At 50.1% G+C, this 15,069-nt stretch overlaps 3 protein-coding genes across 3 annotated transcripts in view; 1 reads left to right on the top strand and 2 right to left on the bottom strand.

Annotated features, from left to right (window-relative positions):
• prima1 (proline rich membrane anchor 1) overlaps positions 1-3,446 on the bottom strand; it is a gene marked incomplete at both ends in the record, with an annotated part of 11,535 nt that extends 8,089 nt beyond the window's left edge. The window contains 2 exons of the mRNA XM_079753024.1: positions 1,199-1,349; positions 3,264-3,446. Of these exons, the coding sequence (XP_079609150.1) occupies positions 1,199-1,349; positions 3,264-3,446 (334 nt within the window). The remainder of the gene's footprint in view (positions 1-1,198; positions 1,350-3,263) is intronic.
• A 5,290-nt stretch (positions 3,447-8,736) lies between these two features.
• On the top strand, positions 8,737-9,531 carry LOC307087449 (protein FAM181A-like; the record flags this gene model as incomplete). The annotated part of the gene is made up of 1 exon (XM_079753038.1): positions 8,737-9,531. One exon carries the CDS (start codon positions 8,737-8,739, stop codon positions 9,529-9,531), a length of 795 nt encoding a protein of 264 aa, XP_079609164.1.
• Positions 9,532-9,738: 207 nt separating this feature from the next.
• Positions 9,739-14,827, bottom strand: asb2b (ankyrin repeat and SOCS box containing 2b; the record flags this gene model as incomplete). Its single annotated transcript, XM_079752096.1, is given in 9 exon segments — positions 9,739-10,280; positions 10,765-10,918; positions 11,102-11,717; positions 12,182-12,353; positions 12,598-12,843; positions 13,093-13,248; positions 13,469-13,632; positions 14,666-14,793; positions 14,795-14,827. Coding segments are annotated over 9 exon segments (1,851 nt in total). The 3' UTR covers positions 9,739-10,098.
• Between the last annotated feature and the right edge of the window lie 242 nt (positions 14,828-15,069).

Genomic DNA, 15,069 nt, shown 5'->3' on the forward strand with positions numbered 1-15,069 from the left:
CACACACATACAATTACACACACATATAGACATGCACATGCACACACACACACACACACACACACAAGCACACACACACACACAGACACACAAACATACACACACACAAATACAAACACACACACACACATACACACACAACAACGCAAACACACACACACACACACACACACACACACACACACACACACACAGACGAGTGCACGCACACAGACATACACACACACATACACACACACACCGTCAAGTCCCTTGCCACTGCCGGCTCGACTTCAGAAGGGAAGCTGCAGCCACTTGGGCGTTTCATTAGCCTCTTATCAAACTAACACTAATTTAATTAACCGATCTGCCTTTTAATCAGAGCTCCTGCGGGGGGATCCCCCCCCGCCGCTGAGCCCCTGAGCATGGCAGCCCAGCGGGCCGAGGTTTCACTGGCAGCTGGGTAACTCCCGGAGGTCAGCCCCCGCGCATACATTAGTCCTGTGTTCAGCTGTCAACATCCTGCCAGCTCTGCCACACACACTACCCCCCCCCCCCCCCCCCCCCACACACACACACACATAAACATATATACACACACACACACTACGCAGACACACAAACACACACACACCAACACACGTATACACACACAAACGCCCAAAGACAACCAAGACACAAACCCACACACAGTCACACAACCCGCACACACAAACACACAAACACACACACCACACACACAACCGGCACAGACACACACGCAGACACACCCTCAGACACACACGCACACCCAAACACACCCAGAAGCAACCCACACAAACACATACATACACACAACCCCCAAACACACAAGAATACGCACACACATCCACACACACACCCAAACACCTACACACACAACACACACACACACAGGTATGCATGCCCACCCACCACACACACACACACACACACACACACACACACACACACACACACACACACACACACACAAGCATCCATGCATATGCACACACACTCACTAACGTGACCCACGCACACCCCAATTACTCTCAGATCTCTGCTTAAGCTTTGGTCTGCAATGGAAACACTTGATGCCAAAACAGAGAGAGACAGCAGCTTCAGCAGCTGCACCTCTATGGCTACCACCGAGAGAGAGAGAGAGAGAGAGACAGAGAGAGACTATGTAAACTGGAAGCCTGAGAGCGGTGGGCCTTACCTGTGGTCTCCAGGAGCCGCGGGGGAGGCGGGGGAGGAGGCGGGGGAGGCAGGGGCGGGTACCTCCGACAGTGGCATGCCAGCTGGCACTGCTCGCTGACTCTCTCCGCCACGGTCTGTGAGCATGACCTCTGTGACCTCTGGAGCTCACCCTGGTGGAGATGGACAGAGATAGAGAGAGAGAAAGAGAAAAGGGGGGAGGGAGAGAATAGGGGGGGGAGACAGAGAGAGAGGGAGGGAGGGGAGGGAGGGAGGGAGGGAAGGAGTGACAGAGAGAGAGAGAGAGAGTGGGGGTGGGTGGGCGGGGGAGAGGGAAGAGAGAAGCGGTCATGTAAGGTATACCCAGAAAAACCAGAGTGCACTAAACACGTCATAGTCTCTCTCTCGCTCTCCATCTCTCTCTCTCCTCGTCAGCCGGAGCGCCGGCCACCTGACAGCCCGTCACAGACCCCCTGGTGGGCCCCCCGCGTCACGGCCCCTCCCCGAACATCGCGGCTGCTCCGGCTGCGCGCTAACGAGTCATCACTCTGCTGCGGAGATAAACACGGAGGAGTGGCGTGGGGCTCCTGTTGTGTTATGTTGTGCGCTTATGTATGTGTGTTTGTGTGTGTGTCAGTGGGTGTGTGTCAATGGGTGGGTGGGTGGGGTTAAGTGTGTGTGTGTGTGTGTGTGTGTGTGTGTGTGTGTGTGTGTGTGTGTGTGTGTGTGTGTGTGTGTGTGTGTGTGTGTGTGTGTGTGTGTGTGTGAGAGAGCCTCCGGCTGCTGGAGCCACAGACAGTTTCCCACTGAGAAACTTCCCACCCACCACCACTATTATCACCACCTAGACCCCAAGCACCCATCCACCACCACAACCATCTCACCACCAGCACCACCAGCACCACCACTACGACCACCACCACCACCACCCGCATCCCCACCTCCATGACAATTATCATCACCACCACCTCCACCAGCATCACCATCACCACCACCACCACCAGCATCAGCACCACTCCACCTCCACCACCACCAGCATCAGCACCACTCCACCTCCACCACCATCATCACCACTCCACCTCCACCAGCATCATCACCACTCCACCTCAACCACCACCAGCATCATCACCACCTCCACCACCACCAGCATCATCACCACCTCCACCTCCACCAGCATCATCACCACTCCACCTCCACCACCACCAGCATCATCACCACCTCCACCACCACCAGCATCATCACCACTCCACCTCCACCAGCATCATCACCACTCCACCTCCACCAGCATCATCACCACTCCACCTCCACCAGCATCATCACCACTCCACCTCCACCAGCATCATCACCACTCCACCTCCACCAGCATCAGCACCACTCCACCTCCACCAGCATCAGCACCACTCCACCTCCACCAGCATCATCACCACTCCACCTCCACCACTCGAGTGGGCAGCCGGCTGCCCCAAGAGTGGAGCGTCGCTGCGTGGGCACACTCCAGCAGATCACATTACACATGAACCCTGGCAACACCGCGTTTACACACACACACACACACACACACACACACACACACACACACACACACACACACACACACACTTAACGCACCACTATCTGTAGGCAGCAGCAGGGCAGAGGTTATAAAACTCATAACATATGCTTTGCTGCAGGCTTCCTCATGTGGAATACTTTAGAAAATTGTGAGCAGAGAAACGCAGCCTCGCTGCTCTATGTTTGTTGTATTAGTATCTGGTGTGTGTGTGTGTGTGTGTGTGTGTGTGTGTGTGTGTGTGTGTGTGAGGGGGGGGGGGACATTTGTATTTCTTTAGTTAGATTGCCAATGAATTCCACATTGATGAAACCAAATAAGAAACGTTAGTCTGGATAACTTCAAACCCTCAGTGCTGGCGTTGGATGAGGTGCAGACACAAACGTGTATTCACGCAAAACAAAAGTTTGCTTAAACGTAGGCATGATCAGAGCTATAGTCAATCTCATTTGCATAGCAATTAACTCCGGTTACGCTTGTGTCCTGTCTACTCATCCGTTAAATGACAAGTGACGCGGCGTCCCAACGTGAGCCTTACCTGGCATGAGAGTAAAACCAGAGAGAGGAGGCAATGACCGAAGAAGAAAGGCCACCAACTTAGAGTAAATGGCATAAGATCTTGGACCAGCATTCCTCCTGCGCTGTTCTCCAAGACACTAAGCAGCGTTTCCAATGGATGAATGCAGTACACATAGGACTGGACTGTTGGGGAAATCAACATCCAGGCCGATTCAGCGGCGAAATCTGTGACTGACGGCTCCAGAAATAGTTTCTGTCCCCAATCATGTTCCTCTTGAAATCCCGATGTCGGTAGCGTAAGACAAGCAATAGGATGAAACGGCCTGAAAATCAAGTCGATAATTCATATCTCGAAAGTAGTTTTTTATTGGCACTCAGATAGCGACCTGGAGGATCACGTCGCCGGGTTTGGCCGCTACTCCGTGCAGTGTGAGGGCGGTAGATGGCCCATGCCTCACATCCTCCTTCAGTTCATGCACAAGTGGAGATGGGCTCCTTTTCAAGCCATCGAAGTTGCAGGGAAGAGGGAAACCTCAAAACGCTGAGCGGTACAATTCCTCACGATTGCTGCATGTGGGCTCATCGGACATCTCTCTCCTGTAACTTACAACTCGGCTTGGACATTTACGAGCCAGCGCGTGTCCACGGCCACAGGTTCAATGATGCGTCTCCCTCCCTGCCAAACACAGCTGGCTGTTTGATACCAGGGCATCGCCGCGCCACGGAACACAAGTACACCTCGCAGCGCCTATCAGCTCATCCCGCCTGCCTGCAGGCTTTAAGTGTCCTCCTAACGGCAAATATTTTCAAAGTCCGAGAGACAGACCGCCAGATGAGGGGGGGTCAACCGCGGAAAGCTAAGTGCAAGGTCCAGTTTTTGATGCGTCGATCATTTAAATTGTGCTTTTAGCGTTTCGGAGCTCAAAGTAGCGTGCGGTGCAGGAGGCGAGTCCTCGCGGATGACGCTTCTTGGACCGGATTGAAGTCAACTGGAGGCTCGAGTCACGGCGAGCGACGAGTTGGGGAGAGAGAGAGAGAGAGAGAGAGAGAGAGAGAGAGAGAGAGAGAGAGAGAGAGAGAGAGAGAATAGAGATTTCTGTGGAATAGAAAGATTTCCTTTTCTCAGGCTCGTTTTATGTGTCAAACCATAAAAACTCTAATATTCATAAATGGCAATAACATATATATATATATATATATATATATATATATATATATATATATATATATATATATATATATATATATATTTGTAAGCTGTAACCAGTATGATACTGATAATAAGATTTGTTAGCCTAATAACAAATATTTGTAAAAATACAATAAGAAATTGTAATTACTTTTTATTTAGTCCGTAGACAATAAGTGAAAGGTGGGACAGCTAGAGAGAAACAGAGAGAGAGAGAGAGAGAGAGAGAGAGGGAGAGAGAGAGAGAGAGAGAGAGAGAGAGAGAGAGAGAGAGAGAGAGAGAGTTGACAGCAAAGTACCAGACTGCAAAAGCTAGCTTCTGAGAGGCAGTTGCATAATGCTGTTTTGCTGCTCACTGTAGGCAGTTGTGAAAGTAGCCTACAGCCTTCGCATCTCCACTCCACTCCCCTGCTAGGAAGTGACATTGTCTGAGAAGGCCCCTTCATATACCGCTCCTAGTCCTCGTCCCAGCGCTCAAAGAGAGACACTTAGGACTGAACAACAATAACAAGTATACCTGAATGATGCATGAACAATTCATCCAAACAGATGTGTTAATTAATGCACTCGCCACCCTCTATACACATTTTCTTGTTATGAAAGCATATTTCAAACTGAAAGCCAATAAATGTTGCTAAAGTGGAACACAGGTGTAGGAAAAGGACCTGGCGGTAATTCGCTGAGCATCCAGCCCAGCAAGCCCATAGTCCACCCTGTGCCATACAGATATAATGTATTAATCACAGGAAACCACAATTCTTTATCAAAACCTGATCGTATCTACCCTCCCCGAGGGGCCCAGAGGAGCCACACCGGGCCCCTGTGTTCACCGTCCCCATCCATCACACAAAGAGCACTGGATCGGCCATATTACATTACAGCTTGTCGGGTTTAGACCTGAGCCGTGCATTGGTCCATGGAGGAGACCAGAATCCGCCGTTGTCAGATGCCGTTATTTGCTGTTACAATAATAATAATAATAATAATAATAATAATAATAATAATAATAAATAAAGTTACACCTCATCGCCTGACCCCGAGCACTGTGAGGAGATTTCATTTGGATTCTGAATCTTATCTAGTAGTGACTTTTCAATGGCAGCTGGAGGACTTCAGTTGGGCCTAGTGTAGCGTGATATCTGGCTGTAGGAGGTGTGTTCCTCCATACAGCATTGGAATGGCTTTCTCACATCATCACGTACTCGATATAAAAAACACCAGCACCCGACACAGAGGTTATGTGGGGCGTTATACATGCAGCAGGACATAGTAACATATGAGTGTGCTAATATCTGGTCAGTATAAGGATGCTCTATGATTGAAGGTAGGATGAGGGCTCTAAAGGTGGCTAAACATCTCAGCCCGGCAGCGTTGAGGAGGACAGGGGTGCTGGAGGAGACATGGGATGTCTAGAGACCATGAAGGGGTTTAAGCCACATGGAGACAGAGCTGGGGAGTGGATACCTGTCTACCGGGGCTGACGTATTGGTGACCCAGCGGTATTCCTCCTCTCCACCCCGTCCCAGTCTATCCCACTATTGATTATCTGACAGGAGAAAAACACTGCCTGCTGAGGTTCCTTCCTGCCTAACCTAATTTCAGCAAGCAGAGTCAGCCTGCCGTACATCACAGTGGGAGCCAACTTCTGCAAAGTGGCCAACGGCTATATATATATATAATTCCCACTCTGTTCTACTTTCATATAATCGCGTTGTGTGATAATAGGTAGTCAGTTCTCGAAGTTTGCAGCCTAATATGCTTCTGTACGTATCTGGATTTACCGATTTCAGTCGTTTAGTATAAAAGTGTCTGCCAAATTACCCCTTAGTAATATTATATGAAATAAAGATAAGCAGACATCAATTGATAACAAAACAAACAAATAACGATTTTAAAAACGTATACATACATATATATATATATATATATATTTATATGTATACAGCATATTCTTCAGCACAAATTCATTTGATAGAGTGTCGTTGCTGATTGTGTGGTTATCGCTTTCTGATTGGACTAGTGAACTGTTTGTAATGGAGAAACATTGCCATCTGGTGGTAAGAACTGGTATTGAATATTACTTGGACGCATTAAATTGACCATTTTTTATTTTTTAGTAGTGAGTAAAAGTGGAAAGGTTTTCTAAACTCTTCGGTTGTTCTAGGTCATATTATCTATAACTGATTAATGACCGTCGAGCTGGTCATGCTTACGAAAGATTGGGGAAAATATCCCGTTATAAGCTTATTTTAATGGTCATACTTCATAAGGCATTATAGTGTGTACTTTCAACTGAACACAAAATCAAAATTAATTGGACAGACAAAATTAAAATATTGAGACAGCACTTTATGTAAAACCTGTTCCGTTCCAAACTTTATTAATGAATACCAGTTTCCCTAGTCCTCTGAGGTTCCGTGGCGGGGGACGATAGCACACTTTGGGATAACTTTGGAGAAACGAAACGATCAAGCATCACCTCAATCCATCTGCCTCCTTATCTGGCGTCTCGTCGGAGTCTGGTGGTGGCGTTGGCCACGGCCTCATCATGTCAGACGCCGGGATTGGGTTGACAGGCTGAGAGGGGGCTGACAGGCCGGGGGGGGGGGGGGACACCATTGTTAATGGTGTCCCGGTCTCTCATTGGAGTAGAAGGGATGCGACCCATGAAAGGATTGTCTGGGGAGAGCCCATAGCCGCACATGGTTAAAGCTTCTCTGTTGTTATTGACACTGATACAGGCCTATTGGCACAGCACTAAAAGTTATCATTTAGTAGCCTATCCCTCTATCCATCCTTCCCTCCATCTATATCTCTCTCTCTATATGTAAATATATTTATATATATTCATTTACTTTTTTATGTATAGGTCTATATATAAATATATATAGGCCTATATAAATGTATATGATCTATAAAAAAATATATATAAATATATATTTGTATATATATTATATAAAGAAATATATATATCACTTATGGATCTATCTAACCATGGGTCTATCTATAAACTGCACATTGAATCTACCAGGAACTTTTAGGTGGCGATTTACCTGCACGGGCCACAGGGTGCACGGTTGAAGGGTGCAGGCGGGTAGGCATTCGGTGCGGGTAACTCACCAACAAACAGCCTCCTTACATTTCATCCCGCGCGAGAGTCCTGAGAGGACCCAGCCCGATAGAACCTGAGGTTACTCTGTTCCTACTTCAATGAGGGATGGAGCTCAATTAGCATTTCACAAGTCCCTTTGCCTCTTCTGTTGCAGCCTTCCCGCGGAGCCCGTGCTTTCTCTGGGGATTGTCCTGTTTCGGGCTCTTGTTGGCGTTGGCAGGGTGACAGTATTCGAGTGTGCAAACTTGTGCTATTGTCCGCGGGCCAGAGGGAGCCATGGAGACCCCCATAATATGACACAGGAAAATGTTTGCTGATGGCAATTCTATGGTCTTTGTCCGACTCTTTCTCCTTCATGACGACTCGATTTAAGTCTCTAAATGTTTGACTACAAATGCAAGAGTACTATCCAGCTCCCTGCCCCTTTGTCCCGCGAGGTTTGAATGAGTAATTCCGCCTTTGTGTCGCTCGATTGAGGGGGCAAACAGAAAGACAAGATTCTTGAGCATTCAAGCCTCTTTCCATGGTTATGCACTCTTTAGATCTCCCCCCCCCCCCCCCCCCCCCCCCCCTCACCAAATCCCACTGCTGACCTCACACTTGTTGATACTGAGAGGGAATAGGCCTATCTAAAGCAGTCAAGAAACAGCAAAACAAGTTCAAATCTGCTGTTTGCTGAGGTTTTATTAAACTACGGCCTATGTTCGAAACTGGGAGGGAGGATTAGAAAGTGCAACTGTCTCTGGCGGTGGATGGAGCAGAATTTACATCAGCATGTGAGGAGACATACTGCATGCATCCCTTGAAGCGGCTGTTCTTGGCGGATCTCCATGACAACAATTTGCAATGGTGAAGAATTCGATACCGGGGCGCAAGGATGCTGATTGGGGAGCATTGTGAGGGGCCTGAGGTCGCTGATTGGTTCAACGAAACACCCTAACTACAAGGACTTTATATTCATTCAACTTCTTCAAGTGCTCAAAGCGCAGCTCGCTGAGGTACCGGCAGTGGGACTGGTGAGTTCAGCTGGTGGTCGAACAACCTGTTTTTAACTACAGCATGGCGTAGTCAAAGCCATTTCCTAACATACCTAAGGCAAAGAAAATATGTATAATGTTTTAATCTTTGCAATTAATTTCTCGTCAGGTTTTCTAGATGGACAACTTCCTGTAAAGTGGATTACTTTTCAACATGGCGAGTTCTGAGAGTGAGGTTAAAACTTTATTGAATTTCGTTAATTTGGCGTCAAGCGACATCAAGGCGGCCCTGGACAAGTCGGCGCCTTGCAGACGCTCCGTGGACCACCGGAAGTACCTACAGAAGCAGCTGAAGCGTTTTTCTCACAAATACTCCAGAGTTCCAAGATGCCACACGCACAAAGCTGCTTTGCCCGAAGGCGCCAGACCAGCCGGGATTACTGCACCCCAGGGCACGAAGATCCCAGAAGGGGCGCGTTTGGATGGGCATGGTGTGGCCACTTTACGCACCACTGCGGGCAAAGATACCGGCAGCCAGGAACTGCTGCCCATGAGGAAACGACAATTACCGGCATCATTCTGGGAAGAACCTAAACTAACCGAACTTAAAAATGACTCTTTACAGGTAGGTCTCGAAAAGAGCCACATTGAGACTGATAAGAAAGAAAGGAAAGGAGCTCGTGTTGACGACTCAAAAGCCGCAATAAGCGCCTCGAGTCGACACGGCGCGGTGGACAGAGACAGGGTGAAATCGGACATGACCTCACACCACTTGAGTCTTTGCGGCTGTTGCCCCTTTCAGTACCACGGACAACAGGTGTTCCAGAGCCACGTGGTGGTCCCCCACTCCCCGTTGGTGCTGTGGGGCAAAGCCGCAGGAGCCGAAACAGGGATGGTCCTCCCTGAGCATCACTATGGACCGAAGGTTCACACGCACGTCGTGGTGAAGCCCATACCGACCAAGCCCCCCGTCCCGTCCTCCATTTTCAGCGTGTTCGGCTTCCTCTAAAAGTCGTACCACATGACCGTGGACGAAAGCAGGTCTCCATCCATGTAAATAAGCGCCTGGTTATTTTGTGTCCAGCTAGCGGTAGGACTCTCTCAGCAGTTATTAAAGCACTTATTAGAATTGTTGTTTACATAGGTCGAATTTGCACTTCAGGAATATTAGTTAACAACTTTACCTAGGCATGAAGTGATGACCCAAACTCATGCCTTTAAATGTTCCAATTTTGTTTTAATTAAGAGACGAAAACTTTTTGTCCAAATAATGTTGACCTTTTTAAACAGTAGCTGTGATTTCCAAATAAAGTGTTATAACCTTTCTTTACTCCTGTCTTCAGAAGATTCATTCGTTAACAAACACATGCACTCACTCAATACAGACACACTTAACTTAAACGTAAATAGTCTGATTCAAGCAAACATTGGAACCCATAGTTGTACAATCGAAACATATTAACATGATATATAGTGAGTATAATACACAGTATCATCAGGCCCTTGTGCACACTGGAACAAGCTAAACGGCCACTGTTGCACATATAAACAAACCAAAACCATCACACATCTACATTCAGTTCAGTTGAGACTCAGTAATAGTCGGGGAACTGAGCCGTGGTTCCTGAACACCACTGGGACCGAGGTAGTGGAGGAGTCTGTCTGGCAGGGGGAGACTCCGGAGAGACCCCAGCCGGTGAGTTCCTATCTGTTCCCGAATCCTGATCCTGCTCAGATGCAGTAGAGGACGAGGCGACACTGGAAGATATGGATTCATATTGTAGTGTTATCAGTTTCCGTTTCCATATCGCGATGTATAACAGATACTGTGGGGAACGATGCGATGGTGTGTGTTCGAGGGAGATACGGAGAGAGATAGAGGGAGTGTGTGTGTGTTTGCTTCCATGCATGAGTGTAAGAGAGAGTGTGTTGGATGAAGATACTGAGAGACATAGAGGGAGTGTGTCTGTTGGTGTGTGTGTGCGCGTGCTTTCATGTATGAGTGTAAGAGAGAGTGTGTTTGTTTGAGGGAGATACTGAGAGAGATAAACAGAGTGTGTGTTGTTGTGTGTGTGTGCGCGCATGCTTCTACATATGAGTGTAAGAGAGAGCGTGTGTGTGTGTTTTTTTAATTGAGTGTGAGAGCGTGTGAGCAAGGCAGAGGGCTTGTGTGAGCGAGAGGAAGAGTGTGTTGGAGAGGGGGAGAGGGATAATTAAGGCTGAGCCTTTGTCTTCCACTTACGAGTCTTGTGTCTGACGGGGGCCCAGTCTTCCCGGCTGTCCAGCAGCTCGGTGATCCGGGCGCAGAGCTGAACACTCCCCACGTACTCCAGTAGCAGGTCTACGATTGGTCCAGCCCGGTCACGCCCAGCTGGGGTAGAGAGCCATTCACAAAACTGCAGATCAAAAGAGTTAAGGAGAGCTCCGCGTCAATTCTCCTCTGTTATCATTCCTATCATTACAATAGGCCTGCACACATTCCTTGCTTCCTCCTCCATTTAATACAAGTTACTAGAGATACAATTACATTTTATAACTACAACTTATAACTGATATCGCGTCTCATTTCGTCATCGCACCTGTGTCCCGTTGGCGGAGGACTCCTTGCAGGTCAGGGCAGGTGTCCCAGAGCGGTGCGGGGGGGCAGCAGACAGCCGCTGGCTCTCCCTGCCCCTGGAGAGGGCCGGAGGGGGGCAGGCAGGGTGCGGGGCGGGGCCGTACCTACAGCCGAAGCAGGCCCGGGCGTCGCAGCCGTGATCCAGCAGGCACCGGAGCACGGCCTCGCCGTCGGCACAGAGCGCCACCGCGCCGGGGAAGCGGGTGGGGTACGACGGTACGCTCACGTTAGCGTCGGCGCCGTGCTCCAGCAGCAGCGCCACGGCGCCCAGGCTGCCTCGCCGGGCGGCCAGCAGCAGGGGGCTGACGGGGTCCAGGGTCAGGCTAGCGCCCGCTCTCAGCAGCAGCTCCGCCGTCTCTGTGGCTCCGCCGGCGACGGCAAAGTACAAGGGGGAGGTGCGCTGGTCGGGGTGCTGGGTGCGGCGCTGGCGGGACAGGGGGGCGTTGACGTCGGCGCCAGTCCTGAGCAGGACAGCTGCGACACCCAGCCTGTTGTTGTGGGCTGCCAGGTGCAGGGGGCTGATCCCGCTGCCGCGCAGCCGCGCACGGCTGGTGACCGGGACCAGCAGGGAGACGATCCTGGAGAGGGGGAGGGAGGGGGGAGAGGGATGGGGGAGAGAGGGAGAGAGCGAGAGAGAGAGAGGGGGGGAGAGAGAGGGAGGGGGGAGGGACAGAGGGAGAGGGAGGGAGGGAGAGAGAGAGGGAGGGAGGGAGAGGAGGAGGGAGGGAGAAAGGGAGAGAGAGAGACGGAGAGGAAGAGACATGCACACAGAGCGTGAAGACCCATTAGACCAAACAAATGGCTGAAATAATGCAGCCTGTGATGGCATGTAAGCCCTGTGTGCAGCATGTCTACATGACACAACTACCAAACAAACTCACCCATGGGACAGTATATCGAATGGAATGACAATTCTACAATGACAATCGTTCGACACATTGATATTTGATCATCATCAATATGCACACGCTCTCATCCTACATGTCATCGTAATCCCACCCTCTCCTGAACAGAGGTGTGGCTGAAGGCCTGCTGAACTCACTCCTGGTGTCCGTGCTCCGCCGCGGTGTGCAGCGGCAGCAGCCCCGAACTACAGGGTTTGTTTGCGTCTGCGTTCCGCTCCAGCAGCATGGCCGCCGCCTCCCGGTGGCCGTGCCTGCTGGCCTCATGCAGAGCGGTCACACCGTCGCATGTCTCCATGTTCACGTCCGCTCCTAGCGCAGCAACAACAACAAAGAGGACCTGTTCTTCAACACCCCAACACACTGCACGGGGCCTTGTTGACGGAGCGGTGGCCCTTGGCCCTTGGATCTCAACACCACCCCGGCCGGCGTTCAGGAGCCAAGATGGCTGTGTAGCTGTGTTAGAATAGAAGGTTTCTAGCCAATCAGCTAATTCGCAACCACAATCGGAGGGAGGAACGCTGCCTAGGGCCAGGGAAGGGAGCGGGTCCTGTACCTTTCCCCAGGAGGAAGCCCAGGGCCTGCAGCCTGCCCTGCTGGGCGGCCACGATGAGGGGCGTGATGCTGTGGGTGTTGGAGGGGTTGAGGTTGGCCCCTGCGCCGAGCAGCGTGTCGCAGAGCGCTCTGTTGTCCCGGGAAACGGCCTGGTGCAGGGCCGTCCAGCCCTGGGCACAGCGCTGGTTCACTGAGGCGCCGGACTGCACCAGGAGGCCCGCCATGTCTGCGTTCTCTCGCTCGCACGCTGTCAAAAACACGGGGACTGTAGCCATGACGACGTGGACGCAGGTTGTAGGATGCGTGCAGATGTTTAGTATGTGAAAATGCGTGCTTTGTGTTTATATTGATTGCATGCATGTATGTATGCATGAATGTATGTTTGCATGTATGTGTGTGCGTATGTATGTATGTGCTGTATTTATGCATGTATGTGTGTGTGTATGTATGTATGTGTGCACGTATGTGTACACACATGTTTGTGGATTGGCCTCACCTATGTACAGGGGTGTGTCTTTGTTCTTCCCACAGATGTCGGGGTCAGCCCCGGCCTCCAGCAGACTGCGTACACAGGCCAGGTGTTCGGCGGAGGAGGCCAGCAGCAGCGCAGTCTGCTCCTGCAGCGTCCGCTTATCCACCGACGCCGGGTACGCTGATAAAGAGGAACATTTGCATGTCGGTAAACATGGCGCTCAAAGGGGACTCTGTGGTCCATGGAACATGGACCACAAAGTTCTGCCTCAAAAGTCAATGCCAGAGTTCACCTAGACTCTGTATGTAAAAAGTCTGCACCTTGTCCGCCTTTAAAGAAAGGCAGAGGAAGGCCTCCAGGAATGGTAACCCTCCATCCCTTGAGCGCTGCGTGTATTTACCCTTCAGGATCATCTTCACAGCCTCCGTCTCTCCACAGAAGGCGGCCTCGTGTAAAGGTGTCCAGCCATCTTGGCCCTCCCTCATCAGGCTGTGGCTGACAGACAGCTCATTTAACGCCTTCATGTCGCCCCTCCTGATGGCTAGCACCACAGGGTCCAGCCCCCTGGGAACACACGCATTGGTCAAACGGACATACAGGCACACTATGGTGTGTGTGTGTGTGTGTGTGTGTGTGTGTGTGTGTGTGTGTGTGCATGTGTGTGTGTGTGTGTGTGTGTGTGTGTGTGTGTGTGTGTGTCAGTATGTGTGTTCAAGGACAGATCAATAGGAAATCAATACAAACAAAAACAATAGGACATATTTTCTTTCTATTTTCGTTGGCAAGATTAAGTGCCTTGAGGTTTCATTTTACTAGCCTACACATAGCACGGATCCCCGCTGCTCACACTGACCACAGCACCGATACGTTTAGAGAACAGCTAGCGCGCTGTCAAAAGGATTAAAGGGACTCACTCCGCACACTCTGGCGTCGTGGACCGTTGTCTATCGGCACGTCTCCGTCCGTCTGCTGTGGCCGTGAACACCTCGTGGTTTCGTTTGTTCCCGGCATTTCGTAGTTGCGATAGATATTCGGAATAACTGAATTTCGTCATTGTAGTGGAGGCGCGGATGAAATGTGCGGCGGTGGAGGGGCATGGCGCGACGAGGGGGAGGGAGCTCAGCTGTGCTGCTCGGAGATTATTTCGGGACTAGATTGTCATGCAGCTGGTGGGGGTCGCTGCATATGTCGCTACACCATCACAAGATAGCGCTAACGGCGCTTAAGATAAAAGACTTCCCTTTCTCACTTTCTCACTGACTTCACAGTTCCTACTTCATCAATAACAGTTGTTCTCACGAGATCTAGAATAACCCACATCTATAGCAATGTTATTGCCACGGACATTCGAGGTAGCCTATATAATGATTACAGCCTGCATACGAAAAAAGCTCCTGTAACGTTTCATGATTTTAATTAGACTCATTCGGAAAAACAGCAAGGCCCTTATGGTTAATCTTGGTTATAGTGTAATGCAATAGGCTTAAGGTACACCTTATTGCCAAACCAATTCGTTGCTATACGAACATGTGAATTCAGATGCATGTCATAGTTCAAAGGGACAACAGTGTAATACAATAACAATAAAGCTTAATACCCGGAAACGTTTTCCTCCGTTTTAGCCTGAACAGTCCAGCGGTATGGGGCCAGCCTGGTCTGGGGAAGGGTCCTGCATCTGGTTGCTTGTAACAGGTCCATCATAACATCAGTAGTCGAGGTGACCCATAGCATCACTGCTATTTCTCGTTCCAGTCGGCATGGCCGAAAGGGGGCCCGTGAAATCCTTGTGATGACACACTCAATAGCCTAGATGAGACCACAGAAATGACATTACTAATTATTGGCTCATTATACGAAGAAAATCCCCCAAACGCACGCATGCATACTTGCACCTTCGCACGCAAGTTATTTCCACGCGCACAATGACCTGCAGGCCAGCGAAGTGAGGAGAGTGGTTCACGGCCAGAGGGCTGCAGTTTCAGTGCCGCGGACGAATGCCTT

Source organism: Pollachius pollachius, assembly GCF_949987615.1.
Source record: "Pollachius pollachius genome assembly, chromosome: 15".
NCBI classification, from domain to species: domain Eukaryota; kingdom Metazoa; phylum Chordata; class Actinopteri; order Gadiformes; family Gadidae; genus Pollachius; species Pollachius pollachius.